The following is an 11919-nucleotide window of genomic DNA, read 5'->3' on the forward strand; positions in this document are numbered from 1 at the left end:
AAAAAAAATGCGCGACGGCACTCCCCTAGTAAAAACTAGGAGCTGTTGTTCCATTAGTATAGTTCCATGGTTAAACCACTATCATCTTCTTCCTGTGCGTCTTTAGTCCTAGAGACTCAACTTTAAAGCGAATAGAAGTCGCCCTTAGTTAATTCTGTTTAAAATAACATAGATCTATAGTATCTACATTAGACTCTGGATCCAGCTTTCTCTTTCACTGTCTGCTAAGCAATATTTTATGTTGTTCTTCGATTTGGAGGCTTGTGTCCTATGCAACTCTCCACCCCCGCTTCCCGGGCCAAAAAAAAAAAGTCTCTTTCAGAACTTTCTGTACATGGTAAATGCTAAATAAGGCTCATTTGTTTATATGGTTAATAAGGGTGTCATGTGGTTAGCATAACGACACCGGTCTTTATATTTCCAAAATATCAGATGAGTGGTCATTGGGGAAGTCCCATAAATCCCGAAGGTCAAATGACCAGTCTTCGCATGGATTAGAACGTACCTTAACACTTGGCCACATAAACCGTTGCAATAATGCAATTTCTATCTGCATCTTGAAGAAATCCTGCAGTAGGCTATTTGTAAATATTGAGTTTCTGTGTGATGAGAGAGTGAACGAAAGGAGACACCATGAACATATTAATATTACAGCTCTACTGTTCACCACACAGCTACTCAAATAATAAACAACTCAATACATTGTTTAGCAATTAACAGCAACTAACTTTATAAATAAACTGATATAGATCTAGATCATATGTGTACAGATTACTCTTTCCAATATCAACAACCAAATACTTTGAATTAATCACGATGGCAGCAAGGTCTGTTTGTGTTCAGCCAGTCAGTCTCTCATGAATGGTCTACCCAACATAGTACTTTCCTTATAGACTTCAGAGTGAAGATACTTACGTCCTACACGTGTCCATGTGTTCATCTGACCGTGCGTGTTAATTAGAGACTTAAACTCTAAGTCGTTGCTTCCCTGGCTGATTCAGGCAGCCTAGTCCAGGCTCTAATGTGATGAGGGAAGAAGGAGCACTTCTACGAATTTCTTGCAATAAGAGATGTGCCATTTTCTTACTGCTTTCCAGAGTATTCTGTTAGGTTTTGATTTGCATTTGTTGGTTATGGTTCAGTGTGTTAGGTATTGTTACTGCTTAACTTTTTAGTCTTCTGTCCTAAATACACACACTTGTGACTGTCATCAATACTGTTACAATTGCATTACTAGTTTTCGTAGTGTTTCGACACTATGCTCTCTCTATGTTCTTCTAATATGTTCTTCTAATATGTTCTCTCTATGTTCTTCTAATATTTTCTCTCTATGTTCTTCTAATATGTTCTCTCTATGTTCTTCTAATATTTTCTCTCTATGTTCTTCTAATATGTTCTTCTAATATGTTCTCTCTATGTTCTTCTAATATATTCTCTCTATGTTTTTCTAATATATTCTCTCTGTTCTTCTAATATGTTCTCTCTATGTTCTTCTAATATGTTCTCTCTATGTTCTTCTAATATGTTCTCTCTATGTTCTTCTAATATGTTCTCTCTATGTTCTTCTAATTTGAAATCTCGCAACCAATTCTACTTTTGTTGCAGTCTCGTACAAAGGTTCGCAAAGTCTGGTCGGCGTGGGGAGAAGAACAGCCCAACGTACAACTGAGCATGCGCAGTCTGGAGGATTATTTCCTGCCTGGAGAGTCAAGCCTCTACCTCAGAAGTCGGCGCCGGGGCAAAAAGCCCAGTAGGCACAAAGTTAGGCACACGACACAGTGCAGGTAAGCATGTTTTCTTTCCTCGAAGTTCCGTTATTTTCTTATCTAGAAGTGATGAAAAGGAATTAAATTTACTGGGGCTCAACTTTCAAATGACTTGTTTTCGATACTTACACCAAGATACAATATTAGATCTAGGCAGTGGCGTCACTATGGGTTGCGAAATGTTTGGACCTTACAGAGTGACACAAAGCCCTTCAATGATTCAAGAGTTTTTTTAAAAAGTGTTTTCCTTTGATAAAGAATACAAAGCTTACATTAAATGTGAACGAGGTGAAAGGCGTAGCGATAGAAATATATTTTGCATAGTATTTGGATACCCATGTTGGGCCCAGCTTTCCCCCTCAGTACTCCACTGCCTAGGTGGTACCATCATTAAATAAGAGTTTGTATTTAAGCCCTAACGTTTCTAACAACTGTCTAGTTGACGTGTCTGGTTTAAGTGTAAATAAAACTATGGCACACTCGTTTTGTTACAGGTGTCATAACAAACGAGGCTGTGTCGAGTGCTCCAGGCTCAAGTCTTTAGAACAGCTGGTCAAACTCGTAGTCAATCAAGAGAGAAAGATACAGGAGATAAGTGACCGGATATACGATACAGACGTGCTGATCGGGAGGCATGAGTCTAGGGTGAGTAAAACTTGCCTTCTAGTTTACAAGAGTAAAGGGAAAGTACTCCATTTATTGTAGTTTACACTAAGAGACGCAGCATAGTTGATGGACTTTGAAAGCGGCATTTAGTGAAGTCACCACTTAGTTGAGTTACAGGAATATTTATGTTCATAGTCAGTTGGTGTTAGGACTTCAGAGGAACAACTCTCTATTACGTGCAAAGACTCGACTGTGGTCTTTTCAGTATTCAACGTTATCTTAGTTTGCATGGGCGTAGCCAGGGGGGGGGGGGTTGGGGTTCAACCCCCCCCCCCCGAAATGAAATCCCCCCCCCCCAGCAGGTGCGGGGGATCGAAATTTAATGACTGATTTTTTGCTTTCATTTTGTTTATTTTACGTGAGATTTTATTACTAAACCATCACTTGCCCCAGCACAACCCAACCAAGGGGGTTTTGAGTTTAAAACCCCCTACAAGGGGGGTTCGAGTTTAAAAACCCCTACCAGGGGGGTTCGAATTTAAAACCCCCTACCTGGGGTTTTTACAGTTAAATTCCTCTCTTCTATTATAAAACAAAACAAAAAAAATGCAAACGAAAATCCCCAAATTCCAAGGGTACAGTTAAGGAAGACTTTGATTTTAAACCCCCTCCAAAATATACGATACACCCCCTCTTCAATATAAAAATCAAAACGCAAATTACACACTCAAAATGTTATGAGCGTAGCTAAATGGGCTTTGACTTAGATTTGAGTTTAAACCCCACTTCAGCGGGGTTTGAAGAATAAAAATACCTCTTTAATAATAAAAACAAAGCAAATTATACACTCAAAATGTTATGAGTGTAGTCAAAGGGGTTTAGAGTTTAAACTCCCCTCAGGTGGTATTAGAAACTAAAAAGTACCTCTTCAATATAAATAAAAGCAAATTACTCACTCTAATATCTATGAGCGTAGCCAAAGAGTTTTGAGTATAAATCCCCCGCCAGGGGGGTTTGAAGCTAAAAAATACATCTTCAGTGTAAGAAAAAAAGTAAATTACGCACTCAAAATGCTTTAAGCGTTGCCAAAAGGGGTTTTGAGTTTAACCCCCCTCCCCTTCAGGGGGGTTTGATGCTAAAAATACCTCTTCAATATAAAAAAAAGCAAATTACACACTAAAATTATTTGAGCCTAGCCAATCCAATCGGAGTTTTGAGTTTAAACCCCTCTCCTACAGATGGCTTTTTTTTAAAGTTTAAAACCCCTCCAGATGGTTTTGAGTTTAAGATCCCCCTACAGAGCATTCTGAGGTGGAAAACCACCAACAGATGATTTTGACGATAAAACTTCTCTTTTCGATATAAAATCTAAAGCAAACTACAATCAATTAATTCCAAGAGCGTATTCAAGAGAGGTTACATATTTTTACCAGTGGCCGGGCTCCATTAATAAAGTTCAGTGAATAGTCATCTGCCGAAATTGAAAAACACTAAATGTGGCTCAACAAAGATGGCTAAGACAGATTTTAGGAGTCATTTATAGAGATCGGGTCTAAATCAAGGAAATCCTATGCCGAACTGGGAGTCGACCCCTTAGTAAGATTGTGAGAGAGCGTCGCATGAGGTTTGCGGGACATGTTCTCCGACAAAATAAATTACGCTTAAGAGTTGCGATGACATCCTAGTACAACTTGACGCCACACATTCATGGACGTCCGCAGGTGGGAAGAGGCTTCAGACATTACCAGGGACAGATTTGTATGGAAACAGCTTGACGGCAAATGCTCCGAACGGCGCGGGAGGGTCTAAGTCACTAAGAATAGCACATTAGGTTTTTGAAATAAAACTTTTTAATAGCAAGACAATGCAGTGTAGATACCTCAGAATATACATTTTGTTGGTTTTCAATACCAGAAATAGTGACAGAGTAATCTGTCAGGCAGCCATCAGCAACTACAAGGGCAAGGCCAATCACAGTGACTACATTACATAGTGTAGTTTCAAACAAGTTTATATCAGGTTTTTATTGAGTATAGTTGATTTGCTTGAAATGCACGAGTGTATAACTAATTACCTTAATTTAATAAAAATAGTTTGTTCTATAAAATTATCTCGATCTACAAATAAAATTATCTTGATGTACAAATCTTGCAACGAAAGGAAATCTGTTCATGAGTAATTTAATTCATTATAGTCCCTTTTACAGTGTCCGATTAGGACTTTTTACTCTTATTTTTAGCATAAGCTTTGACAATTTTTTTTTTATTAAAATATTCTTGAACTATAACTAAACTTTCTTTGCATGAAATTTTGAAAGGATTATTTTCCCATGTAATTGGTTTCAATGGTCATTCAAATGTCTTTTGCAACAGATACACCACCACAGAGTCCAGCAAAATGGCCAAGACTATGTCCAGGACTCCTATCTGAACAGCCGCAGCAGCGAAAGCAGCAGCAGCCTTGACCGCCTCAGCTTTACCAGCCTTGACCTTAAAGACATCGGCGAGGTCTTCCCAGAGTCCACCTACCACGAACTGGAAGAGATCTCTCGGCTGTGCAACGACCTGACCCACGTTGAGCGCAGATTGGAGGAAGAGCGCGCGAAAATTGAAAAGCTTGAACCGGAAGTAGACGAGCTGTCGCAGAAGATGGGCTTGGCTGCTGAGAAGGAAGGTGAAACGAACTTGGAGCTTGAAGACACAAGGGTACGTTATGTGTGTGTGTGTGTGTGTTAATTGGAGCTTGAAGACACAAGGGTACGTCGTGTGTGTGTGTGTGTGTGTGTTAATTGGAGCTTGAAGACACAAGGGTACGTCGTGTGTGTGTGTGTTAACGTTCATACATGTGCGCGCATATGTGTGCGTATTCTTGCGCACCATTGAAATACTCAAGCTCATGATTACATTGTAAGATATCATTTTGTTGATATGTAAGTGATAAGAGAGTTTCTTTGGAAGACTTTTGGTGGTGTGGAGCAATCCACGGAGATCATGTCACAAATGTTATTGATTTATGTGAGCGATGGTGTAATGTGGCCGGGTCTATCAGCCGACTCCCCTGCTACACCAGTGTTTGATATCAGATCAAGTATCTAGATCTAAGTCCCAAGTGTTATTTAAATTGGGTGCATCTGTATGTGTGTGTGAGAGAGAGCATTGTTAAAACGAACTTGTGTATTACCTGTTGTGTTTTACCTGTTGTGTTGTGTTCTACCTGTTGTGTTCTACCTGTTGTGTTGTGTTCTACCTGTTGTGTTCTACCTGTTGTGTTGTGTTCTACCTGTTGTGTTTTACCTGTTGTGTTCTACCTGTTGTGTTTTACCTGTTGTGTTTTACCTAAGACTGTTATGTTTTACTTGATTTTTACCTGTTGTGTTTTACCTGTTGTGTTTTACCTAAGACTGTAGTGTTTTAGTTGATTTTTACCTGTTGTGTTTTACCTAAAACTGTAGTGTTTTAGTTGATTTTTACCTGTTGTGTTCTACCTGTTGTGTTTTACCTAAGATTGATGTGTTTTAGTTGATTTTTACCTGTTGTGTTATACCTGTTGTGTTGTGTTTTACCTGTTGTGTTCTACCTAAGACTGTTGTGTTTTACTTGTCGGCAGACTGAGATGATCAGGGCGGTGACTCTGCACGTGACCAACGAGTACAACGAAAGGGAACTGGACAGGAAGATGGACGTCTGTCTTCATCAGCTGGCCAAGAAGATGGAGCTGTACCGTGAGTTAAACAACGATCAAGTGAGTGCTTTCAGGTCTAGACTCTTTTAGTCTTAGAAAACCAACCACGTATACTCTTCAACCCTTTAGACGCGTGTGGTAGCATAGCCTCTAAACTCTAAACACTAGAATTGTAATTCCACTCATTGTATGCACTCAATGTAAAAAAATACAGCACTTTAAGGTTAATAGAAAAGTCTTTCCTTCTGGGAAAATTAACTTTCCAAAATGTTGGGAAGATGTGAATAGCACGTCGTCAGGTCTTAAGATTGAATTAATAATTATTAAGTTGTCTAGATATTAAAATTGTAATTTGGATTGCAATGTGCGTGTGTGTTATAATTAATTTATAATTTTATATTATTTTAAAAATAAATTAGTCCCAAGGTTCAGCCTAACAGACACACTATACACACCCAGTTGTACATAAATTAATAAACGATGTGTATGATGATTTATAATTAACTTAATTATTTATTGAATTTAATCCAATGAGATTTATACAATGAAATGATATATGAATAATGAAAATGAAGTACATATAGAAGAATACAGATCAATTAAATGCTTGAATATTATTTCAAAGGAAATAATCACCTTATAGTATGAGGCCTAATAGTATTGACCTCAATTATATTCATTTCAAGCCATAGATTATATGAAAGGTTCAGTTCACTTCATAGACAAATGTTCATGGTAACAAAATCTCTTCTAGCCAAGACGAATGTTCACCAACGATGAAGATAATCAAAGTTCAGAGTAGCACCAAAACTCACAACATCACAATGTAACATCAAGACTGAATAATGACAATCTGGAATCTGAAACCTCAGACCGTATAGAAAACAAATAACATAGATTCTTCTAATCTTCTAATCTAACCACACAATACAAATACGACAGAATCCATATTAAAATTACTTTACAGTGTGAAATAAAACTCATCCTAAACAGGGGTCAAATAGTCCATCAAGTTTATATACCAAGGCAAACACTAAGGCTGTCCAGTAACATAAGCACAAGGAAAATTCAGGAACTCAGAAGATACAGCTTGCTCAGAAGATACAGCTTACTTCTGTATACCAATATGGCGTGAATACACCAAACGACCAAGAAGAAGAATTTGACGTCATATGAAAAATTACGATGAAGCGACAAGGGGAGGAAAATTAGTTCACAAAAATAAAATAGCAGAAATGACGTCATCGCATATTGATGAAAGCGGCGCTATTAGTTGCGACACACGTGACGTCTATTCAAGTAAGTTCGATATTAAGAAGGTGGGCCAGTGGTACAATGGATGGATGCCCCGCTATGTGCGTTGGACTGTCGTTGGTCGTCTGGAGGGTCCAGGGTTCATACCCTGCCCGCTGCCATCCCCATTGCTCTGCGGGAGGTATGCGCAAGGACGTAGGTTATCTTCAACTCGAAAGGAACATCCGAAAAAATGTAAAACATTTTACGACAATTTTTACATAAAAGTTTCTGAGATTTGGGCCCTATGTAATTAAAAAGGATATTTATTCCTTCGCTGTTTCTTCAAAACAATAGTTTTGGGCCCGAAGTTTAAGTGGGGATATAAAGCTATAGTTTACCTCTATATTTAGCTCTAGGTAAATCAAGCACTGCGCATGTCATGCACAAACTATGAATTACAATTTCTAAAAATAAGCTTATTTCAATAATCATTTTTTTTTGCCCAGTACCCGTACTACCCGTACGATCTTTTGCTCAGCTTAGTCTCAAAGTAAACCAGAGGAAGTAATTTTTTTTCCAACATCCGTTGACAAAGTATAAAGTTTTTTTTCCTTTCTTTCTGTAGGTTTTCTTGCCTGATGCTTCTACAGACCCCAGGTCAGCAGAAACTTTGGAAGAAGACGTTTTCCTTCCCAGAGTTCACGACTCGACCTTCACCTCGCAGCACTCTTCTACGGATGAACATCAAAATACTCACACTGTCCTAACAACTATGTCTGAGAAAAAAGACTTAGGACGCTCTGCTACGGTCTGGGGAACCTCTGACCCTAGCGTCGAAAATCTATATAAATACCCATTGACTCAATCGCCCTTGACCCCCACACAGGAGGTCAGCCATGAACTGAAACTTCCATATCAAAAAAAGAGCGTTACGTTTGCTGGGGATAACGATGTTGAGACCCAGTTGCTCGAAAGTTCCAGAATAACTTTGGCTAACCACAACTTGTCAAGTCGATCATTATCTAGCTCTGCCTTGCCGCCAAATCATTTTCATTCAACTCCAAGTCAACTGGCATCACATCAAAGCACACGAAATCCAACGAATCCAACCTATGTATCGCCCAATCAAAACTCACCAAGTCATTTCTCGCCCAATCAAAACTCACCAAGTCACTTCTCGCCCAATCAAAGTTTACAAAAACCTTTCCAGTCATTTTCTAATGCACAAATTCAGTTCTCGCCAAATCAGAACTTGCCAACTCAAAACTCATCAGGCATCAAAAATGATTCTTCTTTAGAGAGGACCATTGATTGCGTGAAAGGTGGGCGTGATACAGTTGACAACGGCAGGGACTATTTGGACTCTAGATGGACATCTTCATCTGAACATCGGCGCACTTCGATACAGACAAGGGACGGGTTAAAGATTCGTTCCAGATCTGCTGACCGGTCCTCAGAGCATCAAAGAGCTAGGTCACGAGAATTAAGTCCAGAACGTATGAACGGTAAAAGAGACAGTACTTATATGGACACTCAGAGAGATAGCAACATACATATTGTCAATCAATATGGCTTAGAGTTGGCGAAACTCCCTGGCCATTTCAAACACAACATTAACGGTGGTGTCCGATCGGAACATTCGCGCTTCAATAAAACCCATACACCAAAAACGGAAAGGGTGAAAGAAAATGGGGCACATGAAAGGGAGGTCACTCCAAACAAGGGAGAGAATTCTCAGCCACAACTCAGGACAGCGCCTGATTTACCGTCTCGGCAGCCTCGCAACAATTCGACACAGTCCCGAAATATTTGTGCACAAGGCGAGCAGTCCTCGCTCGGGGTCAGCGACACACATGACACTGTGGGAGGGCGGGAGAGGCAAGGGGAGCAACTCCTTCAACCTAATAATGCCAACAATAGGATATTGACTAACATGGACTCTGGATCAAGAGGAGACAACATTCCTCAAACCCAACGGAGTTTATTGCGGGGGCTAAGGGATTCCAGTATCGCAGTCCACAATAAGGGTCATTTGTTTGGCCAGGGCATTAGCGATTCACAAAGGCCGAGCCAAAACAATGGTCAGAGCGCTCTACAAGCTAATGTCAACAAAAGCTCAGGACAGAGACCAGAGCTGACCACACGAGCCGTTGATTCAAAGGTCGCATGCGACCCGACATTGCGTTCGGTCCCGTTACATCATGGACAGGTTCAAGTGTCCAGTCGGACCAATGCGAGCCTGTCAGACATTAAACAGATAGTAGACCATTCAACGCGACATCAAAGTGTGGACGGAAACGCGCTCGTCAATCCTATTAATAACCCAAATGAAATGTTTCCCCACAAACATTCACACGTGTTGCCAGGCAACCAAGCGCTTGCGCGAGCAAGTCAGAACAGCTCCGCACTTATAAACATGGATGCCGCGAAAAGGACCGATCACAATCATTCAGGGCACGATCATTCGTCAGGTAGAGCCAGTGAGTCGCCCCACGCATTTCCCTCACACTATTACCTTCCCAGAACCAATCAAAACATGTCTGGGTCTTGGATGCATGAAGTGGACGTCCACGAGATTAACACCTGGACTGGTCGAAGTTTCGCCATTTCTGCGCCTAAATCGGCCACAGCCTCAGACGACGAAAGTATTTCTCCAACCTCATATGGGCATTTTCCCGAAACTAGAGAACAAAAAGAAGCGAGGCGACCCAGTGTCGACTCTCTTGGTGAAAGAAATCTCGACCACCCCGTTTCGAGTCCAGGTCACTATCGTTTGACAGAAAGTGATAGTTCAAGCCGCGGCGCTTTGTATCACATTGTCACTAGTAAACTGAATAAAAGCGCGGCCGAGTCTAGTCAGAATTTCACACGAGAAGATTCTCGTATATATACACAAAATGGCTTCCATCCGAATTCACCCTCTTACGATATTACAAAAGGTCATAATGTGTTCGATAAGGATAATAGTTTAGGAAAGCTGCAGACGATATATCCACCTTCGGACGAAGTTCATTTGAGCCAATCAAAAGCCGGTAGTGTACAGCATAACGGCTTTCAAAATTTCAAACACATTCAGGACAAGGGAAACAATCCAAGTTTTCATAACGTGGCAAAAACAGACTCGAGTTACCTAACTTTATTTAATGGCACCTCAGGAAGAGACGTGCTGCATGCTGCGAGACAAGCCCCCCTTGTCAACAGTCGCTTAGAGAGCGGAAGCAGTTTGAAGCAGAATCATCACAGACCGTCCCCCACATCGCACCAAAGCAGCACCGCCTCAAGCCCCCACCTCCCGGTGACTAGCAGCACTCTTACAGTCAACCTCAAAGACATTCCGGCTAACCACCAGAAAACGACCCGCGTGATGAGCGCACGTAACTATGGAAACACGAGCGCCAGAGTGTTGGCGGACAGGGTCCTGGGCAGGACCAAATTTGAGGACATCAATGACTCTAACTCTGATACTGGTTTGAGTTCAATGCACTCTGACGAGACAGCCAACCTGGAAACATTAGTTTAAGAAATACTGAATATTAGAGAAAGTCTTATTGGCCATTTTCATTTACGGGGGGAAAAACTATAGCTAGCTGTTTTGGTGTATCCGGTGTAGAGAATAAATAGAGTGTTGATAAGCTAAGCATTTTTGAAAAGGTTATATAATCATTTGAGTGCACTTTTGAGCACTGTTCAGTCAGATTTTCAAAGCTCTTTCGTTTACAAAAACAAATAATCTCAATATAGAGAAAGTATGAAGCTTTTACTCTATGAATTATTTTAAAACATATCAGCAACCAACTCGCGGTACTACAAGTAGAGTCGATAAGAGGATCAACTTCTACGCAATGAGATATTAGTCAAATCGCAGCTCCATTCATTTTATTTAGTTGGCAATAGAGAAATTCAATTAGTGTCCTTGACATTGTTTAGTTTATCGTGTAAAATCTCCAACAGATGTACACAAACAAATCATTGTTCAATATTATTGTTATTTACCTGACATTAAGATGACAAGTGTTTTAGTCTACCAGGTTCTCATGGTACTATTAGCCTGCATTGTATGTATGTCACGTCAATTTGTAACAAATAGGTGCTCATAGCCAAAGAATGTTACAAAGATGTGTATGATGTAATGTGCGTAACTGTGTGTAGGCCCATTGGGATATCTAAATGTTGAGTGATGTCAAGTTTAGCTTTCTTTAATTCGATTTTTTAAGGCTTGTTGAACATTGGGCAGGTGGGAGAGCTGTTTGTAAAAACTTAATTGGATAACACTCTAATTCACAGTAGTGAACCTAGACACTAGCGGGATCAATGCTCATTACAATATCAGGTGTAGTACACTGGAAAGGGAGATCAAAAACAATTCTAACAAATACAGGTTATTAGTTGTTATTGCCCTTTCTATACCACTACTTTTAGGAAAAACGAATTGTTAAAAAATAAAGATGTTTACTTGTGGGTTAGTCGAAGCAGGAGGCAAATTTGTTATCGTGCAGTAGTCGTTAATTGTTGATCAACAGTTTAACCGAAATTTAAAATAAAATCCTCTTTGACGAATATGCATAACATCATTCACCTGTCTCATAATAAACGCTTTGAGATATCTAATTTTCATATTTACCTGCCATTG

General features: G+C 40.0%; 1 protein-coding gene across 2 annotated transcripts in view; it reads left to right on the forward strand.

Annotated features, from left to right (window-relative positions):
- Positions 1-11919, forward strand: part of LOC106052309 (uncharacterized) — a 78821-nt gene extending 66902 nt beyond the window's left edge. For both annotated transcript variants that reach the window (XM_056044403.1, XM_056044404.1), the window contains exons 4-8: positions 1606-1784; positions 2261-2411; positions 4745-5077; positions 5979-6113; positions 7915-11919. In XM_056044403.1, the coding sequence (XP_055900378.1) occupies positions 1606-1784; positions 2261-2411; positions 4745-5077; positions 5979-6113; positions 7915-10809 (3693 nt within the window). In that variant the 3' untranslated portion in view covers positions 10810-11919. The remainder of the gene's footprint in view (positions 1-1605; positions 1785-2260; positions 2412-4744; positions 5078-5978; positions 6114-7914) is intronic.

Source organism: Biomphalaria glabrata, chromosome 10, assembly GCF_947242115.1.
Source record: "Biomphalaria glabrata chromosome 10, xgBioGlab47.1, whole genome shotgun sequence".
In the NCBI taxonomy this organism is placed as follows: domain Eukaryota; kingdom Metazoa; phylum Mollusca; class Gastropoda; family Planorbidae; genus Biomphalaria; species Biomphalaria glabrata.